The sequence below is a fragment of the Rhinolophus sinicus genome, chromosome 8 (assembly GCF_057876585.1).
Source record: "Rhinolophus sinicus isolate RSI-liver-muscle chromosome 8, RSI-T2T, whole genome shotgun sequence".
NCBI classification, from domain to species: domain Eukaryota; kingdom Metazoa; phylum Chordata; class Mammalia; order Chiroptera; family Rhinolophidae; genus Rhinolophus; species Rhinolophus sinicus.
This window is the reverse complement of record NC_142508.1, coordinates 33910308-33927050: the sequence shown is the minus strand read 5'-3', so window position 1 is coordinate 33927050 and position 16743 is coordinate 33910308. Positions and strand designations below refer to the sequence as shown.

General features: G+C 57.7%; 1 protein-coding gene across 7 annotated transcripts; it reads left to right on the top strand.

The window, feature by feature from the left end:
- The first annotated feature begins 189 nt into the window (after nt 1-189).
- U2AF2 (U2 small nuclear RNA auxiliary factor 2) lies at nt 190-16498 on the top strand. 7 transcript variants are annotated; one of them, XM_074315408.2, is made up of 13 exons: nt 190-1533; nt 5010-5129; nt 5369-5504; nt 6259-6303; nt 6571-6674; nt 6959-7110; nt 8313-8429; nt 8563-8701; nt 13165-13268; nt 13347-13487; nt 13742-13828; nt 14008-14256; nt 15772-16498. In XM_074315408.2, exons 5-13 carry the CDS (start codon nt 6653-6655, stop codon nt 15904-15906), a joined length of 1146 nt encoding a protein of 381 aa, XP_074171509.1. In that variant the 5' UTR covers nt 190-1533; nt 5010-5129; nt 5369-5504; nt 6259-6303; nt 6571-6652; the 3' UTR covers nt 15907-16498. The 7 variants fall into 7 exon arrangements, with proteins under 7 accessions (XP_074171509.1, XP_074171503.1, XP_074171502.1 ...); XM_074315401.2 differs by lacking the exon at nt 5010-5129 and having other exon boundaries at nt 192-1533; XM_074315404.2 differs by lacking the exon at nt 5010-5129 and having other exon boundaries at nt 194-1533; nt 13189-13268.
- The last annotated feature ends 245 nt before the right edge of the window (nt 16499-16743 follow it).

Genomic DNA, 16743 nt, shown 5'->3' with positions numbered 1-16743 from the left:
GAGACAGGGTGTAATTAGCACCCCCGTAGGCAGCGGTGGGAGGGGGAGTAGCAGCTGTGTTCCGGGAACACGGAGGGGCTGAGCTCTGGAAAAGAGGAGTGAACACTACTCATTGGGCTGTTTGGACTAGAGGCGCGGCGGCAGGAGGCAGTACTCAATGACCTCCAGCACAGGCGGCCACCGTGGCGTGGGGGGGTGGGGGGAATCTCCTCTGGGAGGAGGCTTCCTCCCGACCGCTAGGAGGCGGTAATGGGAGATTCAGTCTCCTGGAAGCGTCCTCGACTTTGCCGGCGGCCGCACCTACGCGGTTGCTACAGCAACCAGGACCAGGCGGCCTAGCTTAACGGTCAGGAATTCAGCTCCTTCCCTGGAAGAAGGGAAAGTCTCGCGCACGCGTGCTGGAGGCTCTGGAACCCGTCCTCGTGGAGTGAGAAACCGCGCCTCAGACCAACGTCTACGCAGGCGCAGAAGCCCATCTCGCGCCCCTCCTTTTCCATCCTGCGCAGGCGCACAAAGCCGCGCTACCAACCTCCGCAGCGGCCGCGCGCACCGTTCACCTCGCTGGCTGCTTTTGTCTCGCGCAACCTTCTTAGGCCATCCACGAGATCGGCCCTTCTTTTCCTTCACTCTTCCCGCCCCGAGAGCCAGGAGTCCGGAGCCGGGACCCCGCCCCTTCCCCGTATCCCTTCCCTTGACCCACCTCGTCTTCGTCCTCCCTCCCTTTTCTGTTCCCCAAGCCGGAAGGAGCCGAAGAACAGACGGAAAAAGCCGAAGCTGTCTCGGTGAGTGGGGCCTTTCCGAAGCGGTGGCGGAAGGAGCCGAAGCTCTGCAGTGGGGGGAGTGAGCCAACGGAATCTCCGGAAAGAGCCGAAACTTGGAATCTAGCATAATCTCTGGCGGGGCCTGAGGGCGAGCGCTGGAAATCTTCGGGAAGCGCCGAAGACTAGGACGGTTAGGCTTATCAGAAGTAGCGGGTTGCTCGGATAGGGCCGGCAGATAAGAGCGGGGAGCCCCTGCGGAAGCAGTGAAAGACTGGGACGGTTTGAATTGTCGGAAAAAGCCGAACCTTTGGTGGGCCGAGGGTGGCTGGGCGCAGAGGAAGCTGAGAACCTACGGAAACACCCGAACGTTGAAGAGGTAATTTCCGAAGAGTTTACAACCTGGGAACCCCGCGAAACCTTCGCTTCGGGTGTTTTCGGAAGCGGCCGAAGACACCGCACCCGACTCTTGCCTCTACAGTCCGGAAATAGCCGACGCGCTTCGGAAACAAGCTCTGGGGGAGGGGTTCTTTGCGGGCGGGCCGGCGGGGGAGGGGTGGAGCCGGGGCTGGGCGGGCGGCCTGGGCTTGATTAGGCAGGAGGAGGCGGCGGCGCGTTGGGGGCGCCCGGAAGTAGCCGAAGCGAGCGGCGGAAGTAGCCGAAGCGGCAGCGGGCGGGCGGCAAGGCGAGGCGAGAGCTGTACAGGGCCTACACGGCCGCTTCAGCATGTCGGACTTCGACGAGTTCGAGCGGCAGCTCAACGAGAATAAGCAAGGTGAGGGCGCCGGGGGCGTGGGGCGGCGGGCGGGGCGGCTCTTGGCTTCCCTCCGTGTCCCCCGCCATTTTCTTCGTCGCTTCCCCGTCCTCTCAGGGCCGCGCGGCACCCCCCCACCCGTCCCGCGGCGCGCACTCGCTCACGTGACCGCCCGGCGTGCCTCCGCGCGCGGGAGGGGGTGGGGAGCGCGGGCCCACACGCATGCGCGTCGCGTACCGTTTCGCGCCCCACGTGGTTCCCGGCGCAGGTGTGTCCCCTTGCGGACTGCTGTTATTGCTAATCTGAGGAGGAGAGTGTATATAATCGGGTCCCGCGAATCCCCCCCTTTCCTCCCGCTTCCTAGGTACTTCCGCTTCCGGCCGGGCCTGTGGCCTGGGTCTCCACGCCCCCTTTGTTCCAAAATGGCGGTTTTGAGCGCCCCCCCTCCCCCCCACCGTTCACGTGGGCTCGGGCAAGGCCGCGACTTGGGCCGGCCCTTCTCCGGCGGCTGCTCTTTGCGCAGTGTCCTGCGGACTCGCCCGCTAGGGTCCCGCCTTGGCTGCTGGTCGTGGGGGGCCTCGGGTCACCTCGTGTGACGCGGATTTCCTCGTGAAAGGGGGACCCTGTGTTGTTTTATTTTCCACCCTGTGCATTCTTGAAGTGTTTCTACCGCACGTACGTTTTGCGTACACGCGGGCTTTGGCAGTGGCGACGATCACAATGTGGAGTGTTTGTTCCCAGTATCCCCAGCTAGAGACAAACACCATGTCTTCTCCATCCCAAACTCGGGGCATCTAGACTTAGCCTCATAAATCATCTCAACGTAGAGATGGGGAAACTGAGGCTCTTGAGAGTAAGGGAACCTGGGCCCATTGAGTACCATAGGAAAGGGTGGGCGGCAAGTACTCTCAGGTGATGCCCAGTCAAAGCACGGGACCACGCGGGTGCCGGTCAGTTTAGGGACTCCAAGAATATTGGAACTGGGAGAGTCATTAGACGTTTAAAAATTCCTTGATCCTCCTATTCTGGTTTGACAGTGAAGAAACTTAGGCCAAGGGAAGGTGGAAGGACTTGAGGCTTAAGATGCCCGTGTTTGAATGGCTGAATGAGAGGTGCAGGACTTTCCCTTGGAACCCACCTAGAGTTGAGTAACGGGCAGCTGCATTAGGAGACAGTGCCTGGGGAAGAAGTCCCGGGTTTTGAGTGTCCTTCGCGTGTCTGTCTTTTTACTCATTGTACTGCTTAACAGCACACGCTTGGAAGTTGATCCTACCTGAGTTCAAAGCTACTTTGATGCTTAGCTGTGCTACTTGAATACGTTTGTGCCTGTTTGTTTTCGTTTGTGGATTGCCATCATTGTTTTCACAGTTTTTGAAATAAGGATGATAGCAGTTAAACTGAGTGCCTGTCACGTGCTAGGCACCTTGCTAAGCTCTTTGCATGGTTTTTCTAAGTAGATCCTTGTAACAGCCCAGTGAGGCTGAAATGATTTTCTTATTTTTGCAGAGGAGGAAACAGATTCAAAAAGTTTGAAAATTTTCCCAGGTCTGGTCAGAGGCAGACCTGAAATTAAATGGGAAAACGTGAAGTGTGTGGCATGTGGCTTGGCATACATTAAGTGCCCAACAAGCGGTGTTTTATATTGTGAAATGATCCATAGTGTGATAAACTTACAGAGAGAAAGTAGAGGCAGGTCATCAGCTCGCTCAGAGATGATGTCAGAGTTGGGGAAGGTGCATTCCAAACCTCATCCTCATACACCTGGGGGGGAGGTAGATGGGACCCTAGTTTAAAGAAGAGAAAACCGAGTTTTAAAGGTTTAGTTGTTCTTGCGTGGTTTTATATCGTTGGTAAGTGGAAAAGCTGAAATGGACCCTGAGTTCTGGCTGGGTGCATGGCTGGACCACCAGGTGGAGGTGGTTGAGCCCTTCCTTGAGGCCCTTGCAGATGTGCTTGCTGCCTGAGTGCTTGGCCCTCCTGGTACTGGGAGGTCATACCCTCACCCCTCACAAGTCCCCTGGGTTGGTAGCGCTGTTCCCAAAAGGTGGCAACAGCATTTTGAACAATTAAAGCTCCCTTTCTGTTCCTATTTGTCCAGGATCAGTGTGTGTGTGTGTGGGGGGGTGGGGCGCACTCCTGCCTTAGGGGGAAGTGCTGCCCACGTGTTGTCCCGCCTGTGGGTCTTTGTCTCTGAGCCAGCCTCTTCCCTACTTTTTAGCCCCTGCCTAGTGCAGTTGTGTCTCCAGGGAATTAATTTCCTGGTCTGCATCCCAGCACCCAGCAGGCATCCCTGCTTTCTCTGTGTTGGTTCTTTTCTGCCTGCTTGTCTGTTTCAGAGCCTTAGCAGCAGGAAGGGCTCTTGGGGCTTGTAGCTCGCCCACCTTGTAAACATGGAGCCAGAGGCCCCAGAGCTCCTGTGTGCTTACCTGCAGCTCTCTGAGTATCCGCTCACGTTTCTAGTCTTTGATTTACTTATGTTTTTGCCTTCCAAGGAGATTATCCCATTGTCATTAGTGGTTCCAGCCAGACCCCGGAATGTTCTGCCTGAGTTCAGGAGTGTGCCTGGTTGCGTTACCGAACTTGCTGACGTGACAAAGCTCACATTCAGGCTCACTACTTCCTTGTTTTTTAGCCTTTGCGCCAGTCATGTGACTGTCCAGTGCCACAGTTTCCCTGTCTGTTACATGAGCCCCCAGCAGGGCATTCCCAAAGCAGTAGTAGAGATTAAGTGCAACTAAAACATTTAGCATAGATTCCAGTTTTAGGAAGCATGCCATTCTTTGCTGCTGTGTCTTTTCCATACTTAGGTGCACGTTTTTTCTGAGTTTCAGGGATTCTGGAATTGAGGTGCATTTACAAAAAGTTCCTGTTAAATTATATCAGAAAAATATAAGACAGCAGTGTGGATGAGACTAAAGTCCACTCTGAGGCCCTCTCCTTATTGCCTGTTCTGTTTCCTGTCCTCTGTCTCCTGTCCCCAGGAGTGTGGTGACATTCATGAGTACAGTAACGGGCCTGATGGGTAGTTGAGGAATCAGGTGCCTTTGAACCCAGGAAGTGAAGTAGGCAGTGCTCGGGCTTCCTGTGCTGAAGGGTTAGCCCGCATCTGCTTCCCAGGCTGAGAGGTCTGTGGGGAGCACAGGGTTTTGGCTCCCTGGCAGGGCTGTGCTCCATCCCAGGTTCTGCACCCGCACGGGTGAAGGGTTGAGAGAGCCGAGTGGAGGCTGGAGCAGAGTTGTGTGCCTGGCCCATCCCCTCATGCACTGTGTACTTGGCTTTGAGGCAGGATGGGGTGGTCTGGGATTCAGGTCTGCGTGGCTCAGAGAGAGGGGCCTGGGGAGGGTGTTCTTGTTGGGAGGGTCTCCCTGCTTCCTGACTGGCACCCGACCCTGGGCCTGATGGTGGGACTGTGGGTGCACCTGGTTGATTGAGGAGGTCTTTCCTGTGGGGCCGCGGGTCCCTTCAGGAAAACATCATTGGGTCTCTTGGTTCCCCAGCCTCTAGCCCTGCCCCTCTCAGGGACGACCCTGGGGTCAGGCCCCTCAGCCCTCGAGGGGGACCAGGAGCCAGCCTCCTCTGTCTTCTCTGGCTCCCCAGCTCCTCCTGAGCGTCCTCAGGTATCTTACACCCCGGGGGCATTTCCAGGCCCTCTCCCCTCAGGTAACCAGCTCCCGTCCCTTGGTCCCCCAGGGTCCCTGGACTGGCTTGTGGACCCAAGCAGCCTGCTAACTCCCCATCTCTGTTGAATCCCGTCCCCTTGGGGGTGGCCTCCCTGGGGCTGGGGCATGGCCAGCAGTGTGTGGGTGGGCTGGGCCATGTGTCCCCAGCTCAGCCTCCTCCTCCCCCTCCCCCCCAGAGCGAGACAAGGAGAACCGGCACCGGAAGCGCAGCCACAGCCGCTCCCGAAGCCGGGATCGGAAGCGCCGCAGCCGGAGCCGTGACCGACGGAACCGAGACCAGCGGAGCGCCTCCCGGGACAGGCGGCGAAGAAGGTACTGCGTTCGGGAAGGGCAATGAAGGTGTCCCTGCTCAGACTGTGTGCCCTTTGCATCCTTTTGCTCCTGTCTCTGGGGGTGGGATATGCCGCTTCTCGGTCTGGAATTCAGAGCTTTGTCTTTGGGGTTTCCTGCAGTTCTGGTGGGTTGTGGGGGTGGCAGATTCTTTATCTGGGAGGTAATTCTTTATCTGGGAGGTGAGTCTGCAGATAGGGCGTTCTGTCCTCTCCTTCCTAAGGAACTTCCCCCACCCGATCCAGAGGAGGGTCTGGTTCCTTTTCCCACCCCCTTTCTGTGCTTCTCTGTGGGACTGTTTCAGGGACTGTGCTCTGCCTCCTGGGAAGGGGGCCATCTCAGAGCAGGGCAGGACTTCTGTCCCTGGCCACCTTCTGGGTTGGGATGCTGGTTTTCTGCTCTCTAATGCCTCTTCCCTCTCTAGGCACTCCTTTCTGTTCTCTCTGCCCCCTTAGGTGAGGAAGGGCGGGGTAGGTGTAAGTCCTGCCTGCTCCCATCTCAGTTTGTCCAACTAGAAAGGGATCTGTTTGTCTGGCCCTGACACCTGCCATCACTTCCTCTTTTCTGGGGTGGGGGCTTTGGGGAATGGCAGGGCCGAGGGGGCCTGCTTGCCGCTTGTTCACCTCGGCCCTGCCCCCGGCCCTGGGGCTCAGTACCCTTGGGGGGTGTGTGTGGCTTGTGGGGAAGACGAGGGTCCCCAGTCACCCCTCCCCATACCTTTCCCTCCCACCCCCAGCAAACCTTTGACCAGAGGCGCTAAAGAGGAGCACGGTGGATTGATGTGAGCTTCTCTTCCTGCCCCTCCACCCTGATGCCACCCCTTTGCCTCCTGCCCCTGCACACCTGCCCGTCCCCGTCCAGCCCTGGCCCAAGCACCTGCCTTGAAACCAGCCCCTCTCCCAGGCCTGGGTGCACCCTGACCCAGACCCTCTCCCTCTGGAGACAGCGGAGTTACTGCTGGGGAGCCAGGGGAGCCTGGGGGGCTGGCAGGCCTGCCGAAGGCCAGACTGAGGTGGCCCTGCCCGCTCTCCCCCCCGCCCTCCCCCAGTCGCTCCCCTCGCCATGAGAAGAAGAAGAAGGTCCGCAAATACTGGGACGTGCCACCGCCCGGCTTTGAGCACATCACCCCCATGCAGTACAAGGCCATGCAAGGTAGGCTCCCCCCAGGTGTGTGTGCAGACCCCCATTTTGGGGGCTGAGGTTTGCACCCTGGATCTTTGGCCTCTGTCCTTTTGAAGCCCCCATGGTGGAGTGCGCAACGAGGGCTCCCCATGGGGCTGCTGCCAGGAGACCTGGCTTATCAGAGGCAATAGGTCCATTAGGGGCTGCCCTTTTCCTGTGGCCGAGGACTGGAGGCTTTGGGGGTGGGGGGTAGTCCTGGAGCTCCGGTCCAGGGTTACCCTGATGCCAGCTAATGCTTTTTGCCCCTTCTGAAGCTGCGGGTCAGATTCCAGCCACTGCCCTCCTCCCCACCATGACCCCGGACGGTCTGGCTGTGACCCCCACGCCAGTGCCTGTGGTCGGGAGCCAGATGACCAGGCAGGCCCGGCGCCTCTACGTGGGCAACATCCCCTTTGGCATCACTGAGGTACTGCCCTCCCCGCCCTCCCCTGCCCTCCCCTCCCCCCTCCCCCCTCCCCCTGCTCCTCCCCTTCCCTCCATCCCTCCCCAACCTGCACGGGTCAGACTCTGCTCCTGCAAGACCCCCCGGCCCCCTCCCAGACGGACGATGGAGTTGAGCCAGCCAGGGGCCGGGCTGGGGGTGGCCCTCCCTCCCTCCTCTCTCCTCTCCCATCTCCTCTCCCCCAGCCTCCTCCCGCAGCCCAGGGATCATGCACACACATAACTTAACCTACGAATCCGAATCGTGTGGAGAGAGACAGACAGGGAGACTTGGACACACACACACAGACGCACGCCCTCAGTTTCTGACACGCCTCTGTTCTCTGCCCTGTCCCCGTCCTTTCCCACAGTCCTCCCATGGTCGCTGCTCTTTTATTTTTGATGGCCCTGACCTCCCCACCTTCCCCACGCTCCTCTCCCTCCCCTCTCCCCACCCCTTCCCGTGGCACCCCTGAGAAGCCCGAGATCAAAGAGTTGTTTCCATTTCTCTTTAAAGTGAAATATTGTGGGGCTGAGATCCCTCGTAGCAACAAAAAGTTTGCTACCGTCGGCGAAGGCAAGTAAGGTCCATTCTGACTTTCTCAACCTGCACTTTGCTACATTTGATGAACCAGCCCCCGGACTCCAGGGCCAGATCCCTCCACATCACTCTTCTCTCCTCCCCTCCCTCCACCCTCCTCCCTTGCCCCTGCGCTCCCCTCCCCTTCCATCCCTGTCCTCTTTGTCTCTTTCTCTCTGACTCTGGGTCCCTGTGTCCTGCCTGCTGCTTTTCTACTTTCCTACCATTTTCCTCTTTGTCGCCACTGGATGTTTCCTTTCCTTACGTGTCCTGTCTCCTTGTTTTCTCTGTTTCGTGTATTTCTTCTCTCCCTGTGGTGGTGCCCCCCCATCTTTTCTCAAACCCCCCTTCCCCTCATTGGCCCCTGGGGCTCTCCCCACACTTGTCCCACCCCCTGGTCTCTGCTGCTACCCTATTCTCTCATTTCTCTCCTTTTATTCCTATGATTGATCTCTACGCCCCCACCCGTATTCCACTGTTCCTTCTCCCACCTCTGCCCTCCCCGCCCTCTCCCCTTACCCCCAAACCCTCCGTGTCTCCCTCTCTCACCCTTCCCTCCTCTCTCCACCTCCCTCCCCGCCCCTCCCTGTCTCCTTTGCCCTCTGCAGGAGGCCATGATGGACTTCTTCAATGCCCAGATGCGCCTGGGGGGGCTGACCCAGGCGCCCGGCAACCCCGTCTTGGCCGTGCAGATCAACCAGGACAAGAATTTTGCCTTCTTGGAGGTGAGTGGGTGCTGCGCTGTTGGGTGTGGGCTGCCTTTTGGTGGTCTGTCCTTTGTCGGCCCAGGCCCCTGGGGGCGGGGCTGGACTGGCGAAAGCACCGTTGCCCCTTACCACCCCGTTCTCTTTCCTTCAGTTCCGCTCAGTGGATGAGACCACCCAGGCCATGGCCTTCGATGGCATCATCTTCCAGGGCCAGTCGCTGAAGATCCGCAGGCCCCACGACTACCAGCCCCTTCCTGGCATGTCAGAGAATCCCTCCGTCTATGTGCCTGGTGAGTGGGGTCTTGTCCCACTCTCTTCAACCCAGCTAGAGCTGCTCAGCAGCAGCGTGGCTGCTACGGGATAGACATGTCTCCTTATCCTATCCCCCAAACCTCCCCGCTTAGCAGAGGTGGTGCCCCGGGCTGGAGAGGGTGAGCTGTGATCTGCTTGAGGACACACAGCTTGTGAGTGGCAGAGCCGGGAACAGAGCGCAGGCGTTGGGGGAAGTGAGGGCCTCGGGGGTTATTGTGAGTTTGTGTGTGTGCGGGTTAGCAGTCTGTGCTGCCCAGCAAGGGCTTGCCACCCGGCATGCAGAGGAGACAGTGCCACGACAGGGGCTTCTGAGAAAAGCAAAGGCTTTATTGAGACAGGAAGGCAAGGCTCAAATCTGTCCCCAGCCAAGGGTTTGGGGCAGGATTGAAGGGCTCGGTGGTATGGGCAGGGGTTGTTTGGAGGGCTTCAGCATTGGGCTTCTGGACAGTGGACCCTTTCCTCTGACTGGCTGGGTGATCCAGTCCCATCAAGTCGTAGCTCTTTGGTCCCGGATGTCACTGAAGGTCAGAGTTCTCTTCTGTGTGTGCTTCAGTGCATGACTGACATGACTTAACGCTTGTGTTGTTCTTGAAGAACCACTCAGTGTCTTGTGAGAAATAGGAGGTGGCCAGTTGGAGCTGGTTCTCAGTTGCAAGTGAAGCTCCCAGCGTGGAGACTGACACCTGCGAGGCCCTCCTTTCTTGCCTTTGTTTCTGTGGACTCCTGTGCACTGGGCCCTGCCCCACAGCGTGTTACAGTCATTCCGGCTGGTAGGTCGAGGCAGACCTGGGGTCTGCACGTTTCAGGTAGCAGATGTTTCGGGCTTTGTAGGCCACATGGCCCCTGTGGAAACTCTTCCGTGATTATAGTGTGAAAGCAGCTGCAGACGACACCTAGCTGGCATGGCTGTGTCCCATCCCCCACTGAACATTAAGGACTGACATTTGAGTCTCATACAGCATTTACATATCACGAAGTAACCTTTCAAAGTGTTTTCAGGTTGTCCAGAAAGCGGCAGCAGGCTGGTCGATAGATGGAGTGTCTTAGGCTCGAGCCTCGGTGTGGCTCTGTGAGGGTGCAGGGTGCACTGGGGGCTTGGAGAGCCAGAGCCTGTGCTCCTGTGGCTGAGCTGGGCCCTGGTCTCAGGCCCTGGAGTTGTGGAAAGGGGGCGTGAGCACTGGTGTACTTTGGGTGTGGGTGTGAGAGAACATGGGGTTCTGCCGACTGAGGCTTCACAATGAAGGATTCCTTTTAGAAACTGAGTCAGCTCTTCACTGTGCAATGTGATGGGGACATGGAATCCCAGAGAAGGCAGCACTTTGGGACCCGGGCCTGGGTGCCCGGCTTGTCTCCTGTGCTATCATAGCAGTTTGGGTAAATTCAGTGCCTCTGTACATTTTTTAAACAACTGAGGTGTAACGCTTACTGCCATTCCCTGAATGTACAGCCTGATGTGTTTTTGCCCTGTGCACACATCAGTGGACCTGGCTCCCAGGTCAAGCTACAGAGCGTCCCTTCATGCCTCTTACCAGTAAATCCAACGTGTCGTCTTTCTAACTATGTGAGGAGCCCCCATCTCCCCGCCCCCGTTCCTGGACGATGCTACTGTGTGTCACTGTCGGAGGTGTGCTCTGTGCTTTACCTCTTGGTCTTTGTGAGTCTTATAGTATGAGGGTCGGTGAGTGACAACCAGGGGCCAGTGTGGCCCTGCCTGTGTTTTTAACTATAAAGATAGACTGGCACAAGCATACCGCTGTGTGCATTGTTTCGGCTGCTCTGTGCTGCAGTGGCCAAGCTGAGTGGTGACAGACCCCATGGTCCACACAGTGAAAGCATCTCCCACCTGGCCCTTACTGTGGTAGACGTGGGGTCCCACCTCAGGAGGAGAGGGAGGCTTGGCCAACTACCCACGTGCCCAAGGCTTTGGCCAGTGGAGCCTCGGTGGCAGCATTTCCTGCACTGCCTCCTATGCGTCTTCCTTTGCCATGTGCAGACACAGACGTCGCAGATACGGGGACAGTCGCTTTAGATCATCTTCCCTTAGTTGCCGGCCATTTTTTAGAGGTAGCCATTAGTGTGAGCACCAGAAAGGTCATTCACTGGCCTCCTCTCTTTGGGGGAGGTCTGGGTGTCCACGCTGCGGGTCTCTTCCGTCCTGGGCGCTGGCAGGAAGTGTGATTCTGCTTTTAGCTTAGCATCCTCTGCTTCTCCTTTGTCTGTAATGAGGCTCATATTTTGGTTGTCCCTTTTCCATAAAAATAAATCAGTGTTATGACTGAAGGGGAAACGCATTTGGTAAAATTCAGCAGGTGTTCTTGGTTGGAAAAGAATTCAGGAACCTGGAAGGCAGCTTCCTCATTTTGGCAGAAGGGTACAGACCTGAAACTGAACACACATCATGGGGGTGGTGGAACCTTGAATGTGCTCCCATTGCCCAGTGCTGGTGTGGGTCCTGTGTGCAGTCGGTCTTGAAGAGGAGGTGGAGCTAGGCAGGGGAGCCGCAGCTGTCGGGGGTGGGGTGGGGTGAGAAGGCATAAGAATCTGAGCTGGTGAGTCAGCTCGGCCCTGAGCGCCACCCAGTGCCAGGCTCACCTCTCAGTTCAGGGAGAGTTGTTTCTGCCTCAGGTGGTGCCTGCTTGTGGGCTTCACCCTCTGCTCCCTCGGCAAGGTTTTGTCACGTTGGGCCTGGTGGTGAGTGCTGGGGGCACAGTAGTGCATGAGGCGGTCGTGACCCTGTCGAGTGACACTGTGGGCACAGAAAGATTGCTTGGTGGTTGGGGGTCCAGGGTGGCCTTCAGAGGGGAGGCGGAAGACAACAGATGTGTGAAGCAGGGAGGAGCCCACAGCCGGCATGTTTAGGGGCTTGTCCATTATGTCAGAAATTGTGTCAGAGGTTGTTGGGCTTGAGTTTGGGCACTGAGACCAACCTGGGTTCCTAGTTGGCGCCGCCCTTTCCTAGCTATGGGACCTTGCAAGGTCATTGTCCCTGCTTCAGGACTGAGTGAGTGTCCACGAAGAGCTTGCACTGACTATAGCACTGCCTGCTCCCCATGCCTGTCCCCTGAGCCCGCCCTTTGGCCCGGGGTGACGTACACACGTTGTATAAATTGTTCTCATCCATGCGCCCTCTGGTAGGTGCCACGTTCTCTCACGTGAGGTGCAGGGAGCCTCGCTTAGTGCTGCGCCCCAGACCTGGACCTAGAGGGCCTGACTGGGGCCCCCAGCCCTGTCCCTTCCCTGAAATGGCATGGCACTGCGAACACCAGCCTGGGCCCGACAGCTGGTGTTCACCCAGCTCTTCCACTCACCTACCCGGTGACCTGACCTCTGCCCATGTCCTCATCTGCTGTCGGGCAGGTGATGGCTCCCTATCCAAGCCCTAGTTCTCTGTGGAATTGAGTGTGTGGGCACTGGAGGCCCCTTCTTCCTGCCTTTGTGACCTCAGGCTAGCACTGCCTTCCTGTGTCAGGTTATCCCTGTGGCACCGTGGGTAGGTCTTGGAGGGCATTGAGATAACAGATTGAGTTTGACTTGGCTGCCCAGTCCCAGGGACTGCCTGGTCTGAGGCCCCTGCTCCCAGGATTCTTGTGCCCCTCCAACTTGGGCAGGCTGGTCTTGTGTTCTGAGAGGCCTGCAGGGCGATACGAGTGTGGGTGGTGGTAGGAGAGGGAGCACCCTCCAGGGTACGGCAGCTCCAGGCCTGAGGCTCCTTCTCCAACCCTGTCTCACCTCCTCCCCAAGGGCAGGAGGAGGTGGGGCTGGCGCTTGGGGCTCCAGAAAGGGAATGGGCAGGTTTGCCAAGAAGCCTGTGGACCATGGGGCTGAGATTCCTGGCAGGCACACATCTGAGTGCAGAGTTCAGTGCAGAGAGAGAGCAGGACTGGGGGTGCGGACACATGGTGGTCTGTGGTTTCTAAACCCACTCAGCTGATGGGACCTTGCTGTGTTAGCCCCTGCTGGACGCTGGGCATGTCTCAGCCCTCAGGGACATAGCAGAGCCTGCTGAAGTCACGTGTGCCTGAGGCCAGAGAGCGACTGTAGCCTGTGTGGCTGTGTTAAGTGCAGGGAGGGCAAGCCTGAGAGCCTTACCTGCCAGGAGACCTGATCAGTCAGGGGTGACCAGGGAAGGGCTCTTGAGTTGAGGCCTGAAGGTTGAAGAAGGGGTTGTGTGTCCTCAAGAGCCCTCACCAGTAGGGCGAGGCCACACAGTCACAGGCGGCAGGTTTGGGTGTGAGCTCCAGTCTGTGGCCGCACAGGATGGGCCTGTTGCTGTTGCACCACACTCGTGTCTGTCGTACTGTGTTCCCAGGAACCTCAGGCTGGGCAGGTTTGGGAGATACGGGGTTTGCTCTGTCAGCCGTCACCGGGTCGGGAGGAAGGCAGGCTTCTCGCTGCAGACTCCTCCAGGGCTCCGGTGACGGCCTTTTGCTGGGCATCGAAGTTCTTTCCTGTCTTCTTCCCCCAGGAGTTGTGTCCACCGTGGTCCCAGACTCTGCCCACAAGCTGTTCATTGGGGGCTTACCCAACTACCTGAATGATGACCAGGTAGGCCTTTCCCTACTCCCCACCCCACCCGCACCTTTGCTCAAACAAGCCCTGATGTCGTGGCTTCCACCCCCACAGGTGAAAGAGCTGCTGACATCATTTGGGCCTCTGAAGGCCTTCAACCTGGTCAAGGACAGCGCCACCGGGCTCTCCAAGGGCTACGCCTTCTGTGAGTACGTGGACATCAACGTCACAGATCAGGTGAGCCCCAGGCTCCAGGTGCGGCCACATCTGCCTTTGTCCCCACTCTGCTGTGTGGCTGAGGTCACCCCTCCTTGGGATGGGTGGGAGGAGGCCAGTTGGCGGTGGGGCCCGCCTGGGACGTACCAAGCTTTCAGCCCTTTGGCTTCCCCTCTTCCCCCACCAATGCCCGGCTCTGGGGTATTGGGGCTTGGGGGGAGGTGTTGGGCTTCTGGTCCCTGACTCGCACCTCTTCCCTGCGTCCCCCACCCTTCATCGTCCTCCAAACGCAGGCCATCGCAGGGCTGAATGGGATGCAGCTGGGGGACAAGAAACTGCTGGTCCAGAGGGCAAGTGTGGGAGCCAAGAATGCCACGCTGGTGAGCCCCCCGGCACGTCACCTTCCATTGGCTCTGGGGGCTGGGGGGGGGCGGGGTGGCTCGGGTTCTGCTCGGCTCTGCCCTGGGCTTTCCTGCGCCTCTAGGGCAGGGCATGGTCTTCTTGGGATGGCATCTGAGGGAGGACAGCCCTGTGACGCCTCTGCCTGCTTGCTCCACAGAGCACCATAAACCAGACGCCCGTGACCCTACAAGTGCCGGGCCTGATGAGCTCCCAGGTACAGATGGGTGGCCACCCAACTGAGGTCCTGTGCCTCATGAACATGGTGCTGCCCGAGGAGTTGCTGGATGACGAGGAGTATGAGGAGATCGTGGAGGACGTGCGTGATGAGTGCAGCAAGTATGGGCTGGTCAAGTCCATCGAGATCCCCCGGCCTGTGGATGGTGTTGAGGTGCCCGGCTGTGGAAAGGTGCGTGTGTGCACTTGTCAAGAGCAAGAAGTGGCATTGAGCAGGCTCGAGTGATGCCCAGTTACGGGGTTTTGGGCAAGTGGCACTCAGTGTTTGGGGACAGTGAGGAGTGGGGCGGAGATTAGTGGGTGACGAGGGCGGGAACTGGGGCGCAGCGTGAATCTGAGCGAGGACTGTTAGCCTTAGACCCTGGTCATGGATTTGGGGGTGCGGGAGGCGAGGAAGGAGTCAAGTGCCATGCTCAGCTTTCTGGCTCTGGTGACTCGGTGGGATTGACTGCAGGTGAGAAGCAAGGGGGTGAACAGTTTTGGGGGAAGGGCAGACAGTGTTGGGGCTGGCTGATTTGAGGTCCTGCGACACCCCAGTAGAGATACATAGGAAGCAGTGAGCTGGACAGAGCTGTAGTCCCAGCGTGGGGTCCAGTAGGAACCTGGGTGGCACTGACACTGATTCCAGTCGACTGTTGCTGGATGAACTTGCCAGGAAACAGTGGAAAGAGTGTCACGGGGCATCATGTCCTCTCGCCTGCTCTCCTGCCCTCACTGGTGCAGTAGCTGTCCTTGTCGTGTCAGTTTCTTTCAGTGCTGTCATCAGCACTAGAATGGAGCCTGGAACCTGGCCCATGTGGGGGCTGAGTAGATACTTGTGGGAAGAACCAATGGGAAGGATTCTGCCTGGTCTCTGGGATCAGCCTGTTTTGTTTTTAAATTTTATCTTCATTGTTTTCAAACATAAAAGGTAGAGAGAAAGTCATAGTGATAGGGTAATATTATAGTATATTATTTAAGTCGTATGTATCACAGCACATATAGCAGTATTAACAAAATTATCCTCGGTACTACCCAGTCCATGTTCAGATTTCCCTTACTGTTTTAAAAATGTCATTTGTGAGTTGCTTTAAAGATCCAAACAAGGAACCATGTAATTTGATTTCAGACTTTCTTATAATTTATCTGTTCTGTATCACCGCCCCCCCCCCCCCCCCGTTTTTTTGCAAGCCATCTGTTGAAATAATAGTGTTTGTTTTATAGAATTCCCTATGTTCTGAATTAGGCTCAGGTCTGCCCCTCCCTTCACTTAACTGAACTGGTGGTTCAAGCAAGATACACTCTTGATTAGATCAAGGTTCAATTTTTTTTTTTTTTTTTTCCCTTTTGCGTCAGCCTGGGTTTGAGTCCTAATTTTTGAGCTTTCCTTACTTCATCTGTTGTCTGGGGAGAACATGGCCCTTGCGGTGGCTTGGGGCCCACTTGGTGTAGGAGACAACACAAGGAGCTTGCCCATCCATGATGGCTCTCGCCTCTGCTCTTTCTCTACGCCTTTGTGTGTGCGGCTCTGCTCTCCTGATCTTTGATCCTGGGGTTCGGGGGATGTTTGGGTAAATGTGCTCAAACTTCTCTTCCTTCCCTTGAACTCCAGGAGTTCTGGGCTGGGGTGGCTGCTGCTGGCTGGTGAGGGAGTGGCTCCTCCGGGGTGGGCAGCCGCCGGCCCTCACACCTGCCTCTCGCCCTGCAGATTTTCGTGGAGTTCACCTCCGTGTTCGACTGCCAGAAGGCCATGCAGGGCCTCACTGGCCGCAAGTTCGCCAACAGAGTGGTCGTGACGAAATACTGCGACCCCGACTCATACCACCGCAGGGACTTCTGGTAGAGGCGGCAGGGGAGGGCGGGGCGGGCTGGCTGGGGGATGCTCCCCCTCCCACCCCCCCCTTTGCCCCCTCTGAAGATGATGGGCAGAGGAGTGACAGCCGAATGACAGCCGGCAGCAACTGGAATGGCAGCAATTAAGGGTGGGGGGTGGGGGGTTGGGGCGGGGCAGGGAGGGGACTGGGGAAGTGCACACAGGCCCACACAGACATGCACCCACAGACACAGAGGGAAGGGGTCAGGATGGGAGGGGTGCACAGCAGGGCGGAGGAGGATCCCCATAGCCCCTCCCCAAGACAGCCCCTCCCTTATACTCCCTTCTCCCCTTCCCCACCGTAGAAACATAGCGTGTTTATATTTTATGGCCAAACTTTTGAATTTTGTTGTCCAGCCCGGTGCCCTGCCCTCTCCTTTTCCAGGTCCACAGCTCCCCAACCTCTTGGCCTCTGGTCCTCTCCCTTGTTTCTTACGTAGTTGGTTCTCTCCTCTTTAGTCTCCACGGACCTGTGCCCAGCCCCCTGGCCCTCTCCTACTCTCTGTGGCAGTTTCATATTTGCTAAGACGAATTTGCTCATTAAACATTTTGTTGTATTTTACTTTATGGAGCTGCTCTGTGGTGTGTGTAACCCCCGAGTGTTTCCTTGGCTCCAGGCCAAGTCGTGGCTCCAGGAGGCCCGGTTGTCCCTGGCCTCTGGCCCCTGGTACAGGCGCCCTGGTGCCCTTGGCTCACCCAAGGGGGCACACCCTGCCTGCGTGGCCGCTCCTCGGGCCGGGCGTGGGGCGTGGCCCCGGAGAGGAGGATGCGACTTTCTGGCCCCTACGTGGGTTCCCGCGCCTGCAC